Source organism: Poecilia reticulata, chromosome 3 (genome assembly GCF_904066995.2).
Source record: "Poecilia reticulata chromosome 3, P_reticulata-male-v2, whole genome shotgun sequence".
NCBI classification, from domain to species: domain Eukaryota; kingdom Metazoa; phylum Chordata; class Actinopteri; order Cyprinodontiformes; family Poeciliidae; genus Poecilia; species Poecilia reticulata.
In genome coordinates, this window is record NC_088832.1 from 3,173,112 (window position 1) to 3,189,716 (window position 16,605).

General features: G+C 44.1%; 1 protein-coding gene across 20 annotated transcripts in view; it reads right to left on the reverse strand.

Moving 5' to 3' along the window:
- cemip (cell migration inducing hyaluronidase 1) overlaps positions 1-16,605 on the reverse strand; it is a 226,456-nt gene that overhangs the window by 106,251 nt on the left and 103,600 nt on the right. For all 20 annotated transcript variants that reach the window (XM_017303981.2, XM_081604931.1, XM_017303974.2 and 17 more), the window contains 2 exons: positions 15,351-15,542; positions 1,889-2,058 (listed from right to left, as the gene is read on the reverse strand). In XM_017303981.2, coding sequence (XP_017159470.1) covers positions 1,889-2,058; positions 15,351-15,542 — 362 coding nt within the window. The remainder of the gene's footprint in view (positions 1-1,888; positions 2,059-15,350; positions 15,543-16,605) is intronic.

The following is a 16,605-nucleotide window of genomic DNA, read 5'->3' on the forward strand; positions in this document are numbered from 1 at the left end:
CGCACGACTCCTTTAGGTTTTGCTCAGAGCTCCAGGATGATCAGTCTGAGCAAAACCTAAAGAAGGAGCCGTGTGGAACTGGTACCAGTCCAGCTGCAGTCATCCTTCAGTCGAGCCTCCTGCTTTGTGAATGCGCCTTATGGACATAAATCATCTTTATTCTGTACAACTCATGCAGATGATTCTGCTATTTAGAATAAACGTCCACATTCCCCACTCAGAGGACCTTCTGACTCTCTCTGTCTTTAAATCCCGGCTAAACGCGCTACTGTTCAAACAGGTATTTGCATGATCTCTTTATATTTTTTTAATTTATTTTTTTTTTCTTTAAAATGTATTTTTATTTTGTGAGGTGACATTATGTTCCGTTAAAGCACCTTCTAAATAAATCTATAATAATAATTATTATAAATACTTAAACTGCTTCAAACAAGGACGTTGCCATGGTTATTGCTTCACGTGGTGGCAGACTTCCGGGTATTTATATTAATTTACATATGTATTTGTGGGTGGCGACAGGGCGGACCAGCAGCTGCGTTCTATTTCCCGCAAATTAGAATTTATAAAGTAAAGGTGCGCACGGCTTTATACATACTATTTTCTTTTTGCACCGCACTTTTCTACATTTTTCCATACGCCAAGTTTTAGTGTGAAAACTGCGCAGTCTTTTATGCATGAGGCCCCTGAGCCTTTCCTGGAGCTGAGTCCTTTGTCTTATACATCACATTCTTCCACTCTGTGATAGTAAACCTACTGTTAAGACTATTTTGGAATTCCTCTTTATTCTGTAGATTTTCTGTCATGTTGTGTTCTCAAATCCCTATGACTTTTTCCTCATAAGATTACTTGTACAATGCACTTTCACCAAAGCACAGAAATGAACTTGGTCAGCTACGTGAGATTGAAACTACAAAAACAAACAGATGGATCATGGGTAACAGACGGACTTTTAACAAATAAGTTTCAATAAGCTGAATGGAGGATGTGTCATTACACATCAAGCAGAAAAATAAATGCAACTTCTTCCTACAATGAAGAAAAATACACTAACTGTGGTCCTACTAACTGAACATAAACAATAAAATTAAATGATTGCACCTAAGTTATGAGCTATTTCTATGTAATATCTATATAATGTTACAACTACAGATACAATAGGGCTGGGCCAAAGGGGGACAGGTCCTAGAGTGCAAAAAGGTCTTTGTCCAACTCATTTCTTCCTCGTCAGATAACGCACTACTACCAGCCATTCTGGCTCATTCACAATTCAGATTATGCCTCAACACCAGTACATTGTATTTCTAAAGATCCTTGTGAGCCCACAAACAAAGTAGACCACAGAGAACTCTAGCAGCCTTGGTGTTTTGGCTTCTGCTGTCGAACTAATGCACTGAAAGCACTCTGCTCACAACATAACTTTGCTTTGATTAGCATGGCAGCCTTGTGCCCAATCACATGTGACAATTTGGGACCATCCCTTCAGTTAAAAACTCGTAAATATAAACTAACTCCTGTAAGAGAAGCAGCATCTGGCTAAAATATTATATAATTTAAAAAAAAATTATGGGTCTGTTCTGTAGATTTGGTTGCATTATACTGTTCATTTGTTAATGCTAAAAAATAAAAGTTTGATTAAAACAGACAAAAGTAAGAACACATAAAATGAAAGAAGAAAGGCTTCTCATATACATTGAATGTAAAAGGACTTTTGTGTGCAAAACTTTCTTATTTGCCAAATTACACTAAAATAACACCCCCTCCCGCTCTTAGACCCAAAACACAAGTTGCAAATGAATTATCATTTGCATACATCCATAATTAACATCCATTTGAGAGCATCACTAATTTAATGCTAGCTTTGTAAATGATCAGGTCATTAACATTATACCTTCAAATGTCCCCCGAAGGTGTCAAAGTCAAAGAATTTACAAGCCTCATGGCCATAGCAGGTGGGCTCAGTCTCGCCACGAAGTAGGATGTTACGTGTCAGCAGGCCAACCTCTGCTCTCATATCCACCCCATCAACTTCTTCACCGATGTGGATAAACTTGGCTCTTCCTGGACCAACAACACAGATACAAATACAAGTAAACCATCTCTTCTTAAGGGCTATAGGGTAAATCTTTTAGAAACTGAACACCTATTATACACAGTCTAGGTAAAAATATAGCACCTTGCAAAAGTATTCACACCCACTGAAACAGTTTATTCACATTGCTCTGATTGATAATTCTACTCAATAAAGTTAATCTACATCCCACTAATTAACAACAAATGTCTTCTCAAGGCACTTCCCAAAGAAATAAATCATTTCAGTTCAATCACATGCATTTCAAATACATATCAAAATGGATTAACAGAAATCCAATCATATAGACTAGTGGTTGGCGACTATGTACTCATGGCACTAATGGTATGTGATGGGTTACCTAATGGCATACCAGTTATTAAGGTGCACCCCAGGTCTTGTGCTCTCCCATTAGTGTACACCACCCCAATCTTATGCTATGCTAGTTCCAACCCCTCTCCCGCTCTTACATCTAAATCACAAACCACCAGGTTCCAATTGGATTTGTCTCTCCTTTTAAATGACTGGATAAATGGAACACAGAAATGAAACTGGCAAAGCAAAAGAGCTTCACTACGCTTGGAAATTTATGACAGCTTTAATTCATAGCAGTCTGTGATCATGAAGTTTGCAATTTTACCTGCTGGCAATCACTTCCATTCATGTTTACTCAGTGCCTCTAAAAAGCACTGTAACAAACACTCACTAGCCAATTTATTAGGCACACCTGTCCAACTGCTCCTTAACGCAAATGTCAAATCAATGTCAAAAAACTAGAAGGTGCCAAAACTAACCTAGATACACTGAAACCTGACTTCATAAAGTGCTATTTAGACCAAGAAGCATCAAACTTAATGTCTGTTCACTGTTTTAATCCATCCATCCATTTTCTTCCGCTTATCAGGGGTCGGGTCGCGGGGGCAGCAGCTTCAGAAGGGAGGCCCAGACTTCCCTCTCCCCAGCCACTTCTTCCAGCTCCTCCGGAGGAATCCCAAGGCGTTCCCAGGCCAGCCGAGAGATATAGTCCCTCCAGCGTGTCCTGTGTCTTCCCCGAGGCCGAGCTTCTTACCCTATCTCTAAGGGAGAGCCCAGTCACCCTGAGGAGGAAACCCATTTCGGCTGCTTGTACCCGTGACCTCGTTCTTTCGGTCATGACCCAAAGCTCATGACCATAGATGAGGGTGGGAACGTAGATTGACCGGTAAATCGAGAGCTTCGCTTTTTGACTCAGCTCTCTCTTCACCACGACGGACCGGTACAGCGCCCGCTTCACGGCAGACACTGCCCCAATCCGCCTGTCGATCTCCCACTCCCTTCTTCCCTCATTCGTGAACAAGATCCCCAGATACTTAAACTCCTCCACTTGAGGCAGGACGACCCCCCTGACCCGGAGAAGGCACTCTACCCTTTTCCGGCTCAAGACCATGGCCTCGGATTAGGAGGCACTAAGCCTCATCCCGGCCGCTTCACACTCGGACGCGAACTGATCCAGTGAGAGCTGCAGATCACGTTCCGATGAAGCCAACAGGACCACATCATCCGCAAAAAGCAGAGATGCCACCCCAAGGCCACCAAAACGGATCCCCTCAACACCTCGGCTGCGCCTAGAAATTCTGTCCATGAAGGTAATGAACAGAATCGGTGACAAAGGGCAGCCTTGGCGGAGTCCAACTCTCACCTGAAATGAGCCTGACTTACTGCCGGCAATGCGGACCAGACTCTGACACCGGTCATACAGGGACTTGACAGCCCGTATCAAAGGGCCCGGTACCCTATACTCCTGGAGAACCCCTCACAGGGCCCCCCGAGGCACACGGTCGAACGCCTTCTCCAAGTCCACAAAACACATGTAGACTGGTTGGGCAAAATCCCAGAACCCTCCAGGACCCTGCTGAGGGTGTAGAGCTGGTCCAGTGTTCCACGACTAGGACGAAAACCACACTGCTCTTCCTGAATCCGAAGTTCGACTATCCGATGGACCCTCCTCTCCAGGACCCCTGAATAGACCTTACCAGGGAGGCTTAAGAGTGTGAACCCCCTGTAATTGGAGCACACCCTCCAGTCCCCCTTTTTAAACAGGGGGACCACCACTCCAGTCTGCCAATCCAGGGGAACTGCCCCCGATGTCCATGCGATATTGCAGAGTCGCATGAGCCAACACAACCCTGCAACATCCAGAGCCTTAAGGAACTCCGGGCGGATCTCATCCACCCCCGGGGCCCTGCCACCGAGGAGCTTTTTGACCACCTCGGCGACCTCGTCCCCAGAGATTGGAGAGCTCAACCCAGAGTCCCCAGGCTCAGCTTCCTCAACAGAAGGCATGTTGGTGGGATTGAGGAGGTCTTCGAAGTATTCTGCCCACCGGCCCACAACGTCCCGAGTTGAGGTCAGCAGCACACCATCCCCACTATAAACAGTGTTGGTGCTGCACTGCTTCCCGATCCTGAGACACCGGATGGTGGACCAGAATTGCCTCGAAGCCGTACGGAAGTCTGTCTCCATGGCCTCTCCAAACTCCTCCCACGCCCGAGTTTTTCCATCAGCGACAACCCGAGCCGCATGCCGTTTCGCCCGCCGGTACCCATCAGCTGCTTCTGGAGTCCCACAGGCCAAAAAGGCCCGGTAGGACTCCTTCTTCAGCTTGACAGCATCCCTCACCGAAGGTGTCCACCAACGGGTTCGGGGGTTTCCGCCGTGACAGGCACCAACAACCTTGCGGCCGCAGCTCCGATAGGCCGCCTCGGCAATGGAGGTACGGAACATAGTCCACTCAGACTCAATGTTCCCCACCTCCCCCGGAACGTGTCCGAAGTTCTGCCGGAGATGAGAGTTGAAGCTCCGTCTCACAGGGGACTCCGCCAGATGTTCCCAGCAGACCCTCACTACACGTTTGGGCCTGCCAGGTCTGACCGGCTTCCTCCCCCACCACTGGAGCCAAGTCGCCACCAGGTAGTGGTCAGTGGGCAGCTCCGCACCTCTCTTCACCCGAGTGTCCAAGACATACGGCCGCAAATCCAATGAGACGATGACAAAGTCAATCATCGAACTGCGGCCTAGGGTGTCCTGGTGCCAAGTGCACATATGGACGCCCTTATGCCTGAACATGGTGTTCGTGATGGACAATCCGTGACGAGCACAGAAGTCCAACAACAGAACACCACTTGAGTTCAGATCGGGGGGGCCGTTCCTCCCAACCACGCCCATCCAGGTCTCACTGTCATTGCCCACGTGAGCGTTGAAGTCCCTCAGTAGAACAAGGGAGTCCCCAGGAGGGGCACTTTCCAGTACCCCCTCTAAGGACTCCAAGAAGGGTGGGTAATCTGAACTGTTGTTCGGCCCGTAAGCACAAACAACAGTCAGAACCCGTCCCCCCACCCGTAGGCAGAAGGAGGCTACCCTCTCATTCACCGGGGGGAACCACAAAGTACAGGCGCCCAGATGGGCGGCAACAAGTATGCCCACTCCAGCCCGGCACCTCTCACCGTGGGCAACTCCAGAGTGGAAGTACGTCCAGCCCCTCAAGTAGACTGGTTCCAGAACCAGAGGATGTGTCGAGGTGAGGCCGACTATTTCTACCCGGAACCTCTCTGCCTCGCACACTAGCTCCGGTTCCTTCCCCACCAGAGAGGTGACGTTCCACGTCCCAAGAGCTTCTGCAGCCGAGGATCAGACCGCCAGGGTCCCCTCCCTCGGCTGCCGCCCATAGCACAATGCACCTGACCCCTTTGGCCCCTCCGACAGTTGGTGAGCCCATCGGAAGGCGGACCCACGTCTCCTCTTCGGGCTGAGCCTGGCCGGGCTCCGTGGGTAAAAGCCCGGCCACCAGACGCTCGCCATCGTGCCCCACCTTCAGGCCTGGCTCCAGAGTGGGGCCAGGGTGACCCGCGTGACACCGGACGCGGGTCAAGTCCAAAGTTTGTCTTCATCATCAGGGGTCTTCAGGCTGCGCTTTGTCTGGTTCCTCACCTAGGACCTGTCTGCCTTGGGTGACCCTACCAGGGGCATAAAGCCCCAGACAGCATAGCTCCTAGGATCATTGGGACACTCAAACCCCTCCACCACGATAAGGTGGCAGCCCAAGGAGAGGCACTGTTTTAATATTTTGTTTAAATGTAAACAATGAAGCTGAACCATATTTGTCCTCAGACAGTAAGATAAAAAAAATCACAAAATAAATACAAATTTATTTCACATTTGAGTGAAATCCTCACTCAAATTTAAATAGTAAATTTACTCAGTTTTTGTCACAAAGACATAACATATTGGTCTATGCACTAAAGCGCATGAAATGCATGTAATCTGTGGGTAATTCATTCTCCCTGAAAAGGGTTGGATCAGCAGATTAACTCCAATCAGGTCAGGTTTGATTATTTTTAAGGTGATGAAGGTTTGTAGACGATCACACATATGCAGCTACGCAAAGGTGTGCTGTGTAATTGTGAAACGTTTTGGCTCTTGTAGTATACAGAGTTAGTTCCTCATTTAGGTTTAGTTGGATTACCTCCCAGACCACTAGAGGGAGCAGTGGGAAGATAGAAGCAGAGTTAAGCAGGGAAGGCTAGTGCAGAATAAGCTAGCACCTGTACTGTGAAAGGTGTGTTCAAGACCGAATAAACAAGTCAAAGACAACTGCTGAGAGTGACTCTACTTCTTGGAAGTGAAGATATCACAGCTCTGATGGAGAACATCACCAACATAAGTATTTAGAAGGAGTATTTGTTCAGAAACCACATGGAACTGCTGGGAAATGATGATTAGCTTTTAGATTGCTCAGACTGATCATCCTAGAGCTCTGCGCAGAACGTAAATAAGGAGCTGTTCATTAACGGTGCTGCTACAGCTGCAGACAGCTCAGACAGTCATCCTCTAGTTGAGCCATACAGCTTTCTGAATCTTGGGTGGCGCTCACGTGCAGTAATAGAGTAGACGTGTTTTGTAGAGCTCTGTGTCACTGCCTCTATTTAACATTTAATTACTTCACCAGGAGGTCAACAGGCGGATTGGGGCAGCGTCTGCCGTGAAGCGGGCGCTGTACCGGTCTGTCGGGGTGAAGAGAGAGCTGAGCCAAAAAGTGAAGCTCTCGATTTACCGGTCGATCTACGTTCCCACCCTCATCTATGGTCATGAGCTTTGGGTCATGACCGAAAGAACGAGATCACGGATACAAGCGGCTGAAATGGGTTTCCTCCGCAGGGTGGCTGGGCTCTCCCTTAGAGAGAGAAGCTCGGTCATCCGGGAGGGACTCAGAGTAGAGCCGCTGCTCCTCCACGTCGAGAGGAGCCAGTTGAGGCTCGGGCATCTGGTCAGGATGCCTCCTGGACGCCTCCCTGGTGAGGTGTTCTGGGAACGTCCCACTGGGAGGAGGCCTCGGGGAAGACCCAGGACACGCTGGAGGGACTATGTCTCTTGACTGGCCTGGGAACGCCTTGGGATTCCCCCGGAGGAGCTGGAAGAAGTGGCTGGGGAGAGGGAAGTCTGGGCCTCCCTTCTGAAGCTGCTGCCCCCGCGACCCGACCCCGGATAAGCGGAAGAAAATGGATGGATACTTCACCAAAGTTATTCTTTTTTTTCACTATATTGCAGTTTTGGTCTATTACATCATGCCAAGGAAAGACAAATCCGTTAGCAATAAATAGAACACCGTCGATAGCCACAAAAATGAACTTTCTAAAGACTACACCCTCGTGGATTCTCTCAAGAAATCACTGGAAGGTCGCCTGGACTCCACTGAGGCTCGTTTAACAACCCTGCAGACAGAGCACAGTGAGGTCCAGCATTGTTTAGACGACAGACGCAGCTCTATCCTCTACTGATGCCCGTGTTTGACCGCTTCAGGCAACATGCAGCGAGCTAGCAGCAGCTAACGGGCTCCTTAAAGCAAAGGTGAATGATTTGGAAGGGCGCTCGCGCAGACAAAACATTAGGATTGTTGGCATCAAGGAGGGGGGAAGAGGGTGGCCATCCGGCAGAGTTTGTTTCAAAACTCATCTCGGAGCTGCTGGGACAGGACAACTTTCACAAGCCCGTAAAAATATACTGCTCAAAAAAATAAAGGGAACACTTCAGTGTTCACTTAAATGTTAAAGTGTTCCCTTTATTTTTTTGAGCAGTGTAGATACTTTGGCTTTGGTCTCGTGCCCTGAGGCCATGAGCAACCTCAGATCCTCATCGCCAGAGTGCACAATGACCGCAACGTAATAATTCTGCAGCTGAGTCGTCAGCAAGCGCCATTGCTATACCACGGTCAGAAAATCTTCATATTCCCAGAGTATGGCGGAGGTTTCAGCGCAGCGCCAGGCATCCAACATTGTGAGGAAAAGGCTGGTGGAGGCTGGAGCCAAGTGTTCCCTTCCTTTTCCTGCCAAGTGTCTTTAAATGACACTGAAAACTTTCACTTCACCTACTGATGCAGAACAGCTTGACAATTCATTGACTCATAGCAAGTGGCTTTATTAAGCATCTATGCTAAAATTTGTCTGCAATACCAATTACGTCTTGGTGCACATTAGCATTTATATAGTTTTTCTAGAGGTAAACACGGCTCGCTGGGTTTAGGCTCTTCCTCAGGGTTTCCTCTCTTTGCTGTCTGGCAGCCTCCACTCTAGATTGAGGGATATGCCACTGAGTTCTTGTTGCGGTACGGGTGAGTTTTGGGGATTTTATTTTTGTTTTCTTGTTGTTAAACTGCTTGTGTTTATCTTGTCAGCTGCCGTTGTTACATTATGATAAATGCATAATAATAATTCTTCTAAGCCAGGCATGAGTCCCATTAATTTTGTCTCCTGGAACTGTAAAGGTCTTGGTAAAGCGCTTAAAAGCATAAAGGTGTTTTCAGATTTAAAATCACTTTCATATGATATTGTCTTTCTTCAGGAGACTAATATACAGCCAACTGAGCAGAGACGTTTAAGATCTTCATGGGAGTCACAGGTTGATGTAACCTGCACAAAATAATCAACCCGTATTTTATTTTGGCGGGTCAAACTGACAGCACACTTTAAGATCCGGGTCACAGGTGACTCGGATCTCAATTGCTGTGGCTGCTGTGGCTAGCTGCTCATCTTGGCGTCTTCTAAACATATGGAAGAACAAGACTGGATCGAGCCTTACTAACACGGCCGAAGGATTAAATTGGGTGTTTTCTGTCGACCGCTCGACGGTGAGTCTTTACGTACGTGAGATTTACGTACTTTGTTAGTTTTTTCAGAAATAGAAATGCAGTGGCGACACGCCCACTCAATTTGTGTATTAGTGATTAAAAAATGGTCTTATTAATTAAAAGGTCATTTTCTTTTTGTTAATTTTGTGGCCGAATAGATGATATAACCTTAAAATGTTAAATAGGCCTTTTGATTTTTGTAGATTTGTCCTTTTAGGATAGTTTTAGTTACTTTTCACTAATTTTTGTAGACGGCCTATAGAACTCTGGGGTTGCTTAATTTCTTGGGAGTTGCGCAACGAACTAAAAGAGAAAAAACAATTGTTTATTGAAAATGATATGAAAGTCAATTAAGTTTAATTGACTCTGTCAATTAAACTTGGATACAATTTGAAAGTGCACTTTAATTTGATCTGTACCCTTAACTTGTAACTTTAATTTGATCTGTAAACTTGATCGCGATCTTTAACTTGAAATTCATTTGAAAGATTCCTGAGAAATACTTGATGGAATATAGTTTTTTATTGTAATTATTGAATGTTTGGTTAATTTGGATAACAGTTTAACCCAGTTTAAATGTGAAAGCTAATTTGTTTTATTTTTATTTCTGACCTTGTTTAGGTCAGGTTTTTTTTCCACCCCCTGTGTCAACCCAGGATGGCGAGCTACCCGGATCACCGCAGCTTTGCGGTAGGACTTAAATGAACCAAACTACTTTATGCATTCAGGATCTAATGCCCTGGATCATGGACTAAAAACAGTTGGATTATTGATTGATGGACCATTAATCACCTTGGATTCATGAATGGACTTAAAATAGAAAAAAACGCTTGGGTGTCATCAGGGTTTATTGTTTTGTTGTTTTCCTTGTTTCTTCTTTGTTGTGTCTTTCGGTTATATTCATAGAAAATCACTGTTATTATAAATATTATTATTATTGAATATCTTCCTAAATATATGCAAGAATATACACTTGAATACAATAACTTGAACTTACTTTTTGTCTGATGGTGTTTTATTCACACACACGGGCTTGATCACTTTTTTATTGCTTCTAAAATAATTTCACGTACATTCAGCTCAATGTATCAAAATCTTAATTTCAGACCATGCCCCTCTCCTACTGCAGATCCACTTTAATCTTTATGGTCAGTCTAATTGGAAATTTATCCCCCCATCAATTCTGATCAATCATTTCAGGACTATGTTTCAGCCAAAATCTCAGATTTTCTCCTTTTTAATGACAACGGAGATGTATTTGACTCATTTGTGTGGAGTCATTTAAAGTGGTATTAAGGGGTAACATTATTTCTTATTAGGGCTGAAACGATTCCTCGAGTGATTTGAGTACCTCGATTATTAAAATTCCTCGAGGAAAATTGACCTGCCTCGAAGCTTCGTTAATTTATGTTTTATCATTTAGCGCACCGTGTTTCAGCCGGAACATTATTTGCGTTGCGCGGAGCTCTGACTTCCGCCTCTGAGTTGTTGACGGAAGCTACGTGTTAGCGGCATAACGTCCAATCTTCAGGTTCGGCCCGCGGGGATTTTACTGATTGGTGATAATTCCAGGTTTTCATCGTTTTTGTGGGACCAATAAACATCCTTAAAATGACCGGCGCGATGCCGGGAGTTCGGCAGCCTTTCTGCTCCGGAGCTGCTGGTTGAACGGCGGGAAGAAGCTGAGGAGGATTTCTACAGGTGAGCGGAGAGACTGAACACGGCGGGCGGCTGAGGGTTGATGCTTACAGGGTAAGAGCAGCTTTACGGACGAACCGCACAATAAACTTATATCATCCCGTCTGAACAGACGGGAGGCGGAACATGGCTGGTAGATGAGTTTCTGAACGGAGGAGCCGTAAATATCCCGTATTTCTCCCCCGGACTACAAAACAGTAACTGGTAGGGAAGCTCAAATGTGGAAAAAATAGACTGATGTTGATATCCCATAGTAACACTGGTGTTATGGAAGATTTACCAATATTTTATTTCATAATTGTTTTTATCCGATTACTCGATTAATCGTAAGAAAAATCTATAGATTACTCGATTACTAAAATAATCGTTTTCAACAGCCCTATTTCTTATTATTCTTCAATCAAAAAGGCCGGATCACAGCTTCTTGCAGATATTCAGACTAAATTGGCTGTTTTGGATGACAGCTATTAGAATTCTAATGATGAAAATATAGTCAGTGCTATACTGAAGACAAAATCTGAATACAATCACATGCTTGGGGAACAAGTTGGTAATTACATTCGCAAACAAAAACATTTTTAACTGGGGGACAAGCCTGATGGATTGCTCTCCAGACAAGTAAAAGACACACTGACAGAACTATTCATAAAATTTCTTCTCCCTCTGGCCAATTGTTAACTGACCCTAAACTCATAAATGATGCCTTTTTTCAATTATTACAGTAATTTGTACACTTTCAAATCTAGCGCTACCAGTTATGATACTAAAGATAAGCAATTTAAATATACTTGTTCTGGATGATTCCACCAGGGCCGACTTGGACTCTGATTTTACAATTGAAGAAATCAAATCAGCGATTCATTCATTATCTTCTGGTAAACCCATCTGGACCACTAGGTCCAGATGGGTTTGGAATAGATTTCTATAAAGGTCATTTGGATCTGGTTGCCCCTCTTCTTCTGTGTATGGTAAACTCTTCAGTGAGGGAGGGAGTATTTCCTCAGTTTGTATGTTGCTAATATCCGTCTTCTCCTGAAAAAATGCAGGAATTGCTCTTGTTGCCTCATACCATCCTTTAAGCTTACTAAACAGAGACCAAAAAAATAGTTGCCAAAGTATTAGCTACTCATTAAAATGAACACAAAGCTCACCAAACTGGCTTCACCCTAACAGGTATTCGTTTTCAAACACTCGTCAACTCCTACATGCTATGTACCAGACCAACCTTCCTGCCTCTGCGGTTATTTTATTAGATGCTCAACAGACATTCGACCAAATTGAGTGAGACCATTTGTTTTTGGTTCTCCAAAAATTTGGCTTTGGCAAAAAAAAATTTGGCAAAAAGGTAGCATGCACTACCTGTGGATATGAAACAACTCTTCCTCAAATCAGCGGAGAGGTCGTACACCCCACACCAAGCAGCTCACCCTGGATCGCTCAGGGAGCCAAGCCAAAACAAAAGTCTCACACTGCAGATCCCATGAGACGACTAACGGGGAGAACCCCTCACCTGGATGAATCAGCGTGGCTCTGAGCCGAAACCCACCTTCAACCTCAACACCTGCTCTGCCAAAGAATAGCAAACAAGCAGCTGGAACCAAAACGACTACACCGACCCCACTCCCAAGGACAAAGGACCAGCCCAAGCCTCAAACATTCTGACGCCATGGGAATCCCACTGAAAAACAGATTTCCTGCACTTCAGCCAGAGCCTTCGAGGAAAACCTCGCCTTTAAACATCAACAATGAGGCTAAACCAACGCATCCACCCCACAAAGCTCCGAAGGACAAAGGGACCACCAGGAAAACGAAATGTATGCCAAGAGTGCTTATTGTTGGAGATGAGGCAGTAAATAGAATCAGTCATGTTTTCAATCCCAAGAAAACGAGAGTGGTTTCTTTTCTTGGTGACACTGTATCTGATTTGACTTGCAAAGTGCTCTCTCTAACCACTGATCAGCCAAACATGGAGACTTTAGTTGTGCATGTTGGAGCCAACGATCTGGCAAAGCAAAAATCCGAGATTCTGAAAAAGGACTTTAATATTCTTCTGGACACTATGGGAAAATTAAAAACGAAGTTATTTCTCAGTGGTCCAATTCCATCGCCTCAATGGGGAGACGAAAAACATTCCAGGCTGGACATGATAAACAAATGGCTGATTAAAACCTGCTCTGCCAGCTCAGTGACCTTCATCGATAACCTCTGGATCTACTGGCAGAGCTTTCACCTCTTTGGAAGAGGAGGACGCAATCTTAACAAACACGGAATAAGGCTGCTCACTGCAAACATTTTTCATTTTATCAACAAGAACAACAATGTGACCATCGCTTCAGAAGAACAGGCTCAAGGATGTCTGACTAGGATGGAGCCCTCCGCATATCAAGAACAAACTATTCAAATACAAACTGATAAAACATCAACTGGATACACCCCCCCCCCTCCACCCCCGCCCCCCGGTATTCTGATTTAGCAATGTAATTATATTAGCTGTGTAACCACCCCACACCACTAGAGGCAGTACCAATCCTGAAAAGATGCGACTAAGGAGCAGATTTAGACTATAGAATTTGGTAAAAAAGAGTGGAACTCCTTCAATCAGGGCTCTTCCGCAGCTCTGATTGGTTAAGCAATGTAACGTGATTCTCTGCAGCAAGTGATGGCAAAGCGGGGCGTCATCACGACTTTACACAAGTGTGTCTTTATCTCCGCAGAAGAGGCTCCACCGAACCCCTTGGGTTCGATCGAACCAAGGTTAAGAACCACTGGCCTAAAGGAACCTCAGACTGAAGAACTTTTGGCCTTCATGTCACTTAAACTGGCTCTTTTAAATACCAGATCTCTGTACTAAAGCTCTATTAATTAATGATTTCATCACTGAGCATAATGTTGATGTTATGTTTCTGACAGACATGAACCAACCGTACTAATCGTTCCTCCTAACTACAATTTTTTAAGTGAGATTTGGAGGTGACTGTTTTTTCATAGTTAACATTTTTAACTGAATAAACATAATAAACATATATAATAATAACCTTTACATATAATAATAAACATTTCCACATATCATCTCTGATATCCACCGGACTCTCAGTTGCGCAATATGTCAGCTGTTTGGGATTCCCCTCTGTTCTGACGTCACCGCGCTTTCTGATTGGCTACCCGTCACATTCAACAGGTCGTATTCTCGTCCCTAGTCAGGGAAAACCCCACAGGCTGCGATAAAAGGGCCAAGACAACCCAAATCGGGCATATTCAAGATTTAACGGGAATGCCAACATGCAGAAACCTTAAATCCTCCTCCTCCATGTCCCCCTCCCCCAGCAAGATTTCCAAGTCTTGACCGGTCTAGCCGACTTCTGATCGGTTCGATTGGAGAAATGTTATGTAAATTAAAATTTACATAAAACCATTAAAATCTTTGGCTGAAGAGGTGATTGCAATTCCAGTGTAGGGCAAGAATAGATTATGACGGGAATTTATTGAAGCAGCATATTGAAATGACAACCATCAAGAAAGTCTAGTGCTCCTCTGATCCAGAGATATGGTCTTTGTCCCGCCCCCACAGCCAAGGAACCAATCAACAGCTAACTCCAAACCAGCCCGGTCTGGCGGACCCGATTGGAACCGCAGCTCTCGGGGCTTCAGGGAGCGGGGTGGTACCTTTTAAGGAACCCCAGCAGATAGCATAATGTCAGCGACTTTGCAGCAATCCCTCTTACTGAGCATATGCTCCACTGTTACCACATATATATATGTGGTAACAGTGGAGAGGCGAACGCCATATTAACTGGAAGAAATGTTGACCAGAAAAGTCTTATTGTTGGCCTCCATCTTATGCCACTGATTGGAAAGACAGAGCAGTCACATAAGCAACACAGAAGAAAGGCTTTGAGAGTAAAATGCAGTCAGAATTTCTGCATATTCAGTATTGGACCCAAAGAGAGTTTGGTCCAAGTGATCACAAAAATACTAAGTTGGTGTAGTTGCTCCACTCCAGGATAGGCTATCGTTCATTTCAGAAGTAAAAGAAGGATGTACTATAAGCCTGTTTAATATTGGATAAATATGACATCATTGACTAATTTAAAATCAACATTAACCGAAACTCTTCAAGCAGGTCATTACTCTGTAAAGGCTCAAAGAATTAATTAGAAACTTTGTACAAAGAATTTTAATAACCATATGACCATTTATACTGATGTAGATTTCTATTGTATTGAAAGTTAACAGTTGGTTTCTTAAATGTTTATTTACAGCTACATTAATAGCCTGTATGAAATATCTATTTACAAAGGATAATGTTTATGATACATAAAAGATTTAAAAAATACATTGGGTCTAATGTAGAACTTGGAAAGATTTCTAACTGAATGACACAATAGCACAGTCTTAATAGTTGCGTTAACTCAAAAGGTATCTTACCTTTGACCTTCACTTGGTTGGACATGCAAGTAGGACAGGGAAGCAGGGTAAACTCCTCAGCTTGGTGCATTGAGTAGTCTGTGCTGGCCACAACCACTTGATCACCAGTCCTCCAACCTACCACCTCATCACTAAGCTCCAAGATGGTGTTGTCTGTTAACATATTGATTGAGAGAAAGACCTGTGGACGAACTACAAAGTGGATAAAGAAGAGTAAGTCACACTCTTGGATTCAAAAAGATTTGGTGTCAACTATTTTCTATTAGTGTTTCCCAACCCTGGTCCTCAAGGCACACTAACCTGCATGTTTAGATGTTAAGATGATTGCAATTCAGCAAAACCCTGTCAATCAGCCATCAATTGGAATCATGTGTGCTGAAGCAGGGGAACATCTAAACATGCAGGTCAGCGTGCCTTGAGGACCAGGGTTGGGAAACACTGTTCTAGATACCGTTCATGAACCCAGTGCAAGCTTCCAAATTCTAAAAACAGATTTTGTGTTTTGACCAATGTTTTATGTAGTACCTTCAGGAGGGGGGTACTATGAGGATTTGGTTTTCTGTGTCCTTATTTAGTTCCTGTGTTTTCGCATCTTCTACTTGATTGCCCCCAGCTGTTCCTTGTTTCCCTTGACTACCCTCTATGTATTTAATTTCACCTGTCTTCGTTTCACTGCTGCATCCTAGTCTAAAGATATATCGTGGGTGCAGTGTCTGCCTTCCCTGTGCAACCAGTGTCTTAGTTTCTTATCTTATTGCTCACCTCTACTGCCTGGACTTTGTACTCATCTGTGACATACACAACAAATCCAGCAGGCCCAAATGAACTCTGTCAGATTTGATTTCAACACTTTTAAAGTGCCCACACCAGAAAGTGTTCATTTAACTCTTTTTGGAGAGTTGGTACCGTAACTCTAATCAAGTGTGAAATACCAAGTTTGTCTGGAGTTAGTCAAGGAACACTAACTTGGTGATGGATCTTAAATATTAACTCTCTTTTTACCTTATCAGAGTTACTTGTAATTAGTACTAAACAGGTGTGCTTTTTATTATTTTGAACTTTTAAGAATTCTTTGGAAAATAAAAATTTAATAAAGAGGCAATGATTTTCTCAAATGCATTTATTTCAAAATATGCACCATAATTAGAAAACGTATCACAACGTGGAATAATTTACACGTTCATGTTTCAGATGTCGCTATCATTCACATATTGCTTATAAAAAGGTCTGATATAGCAGTTGTGCAATACAAAAA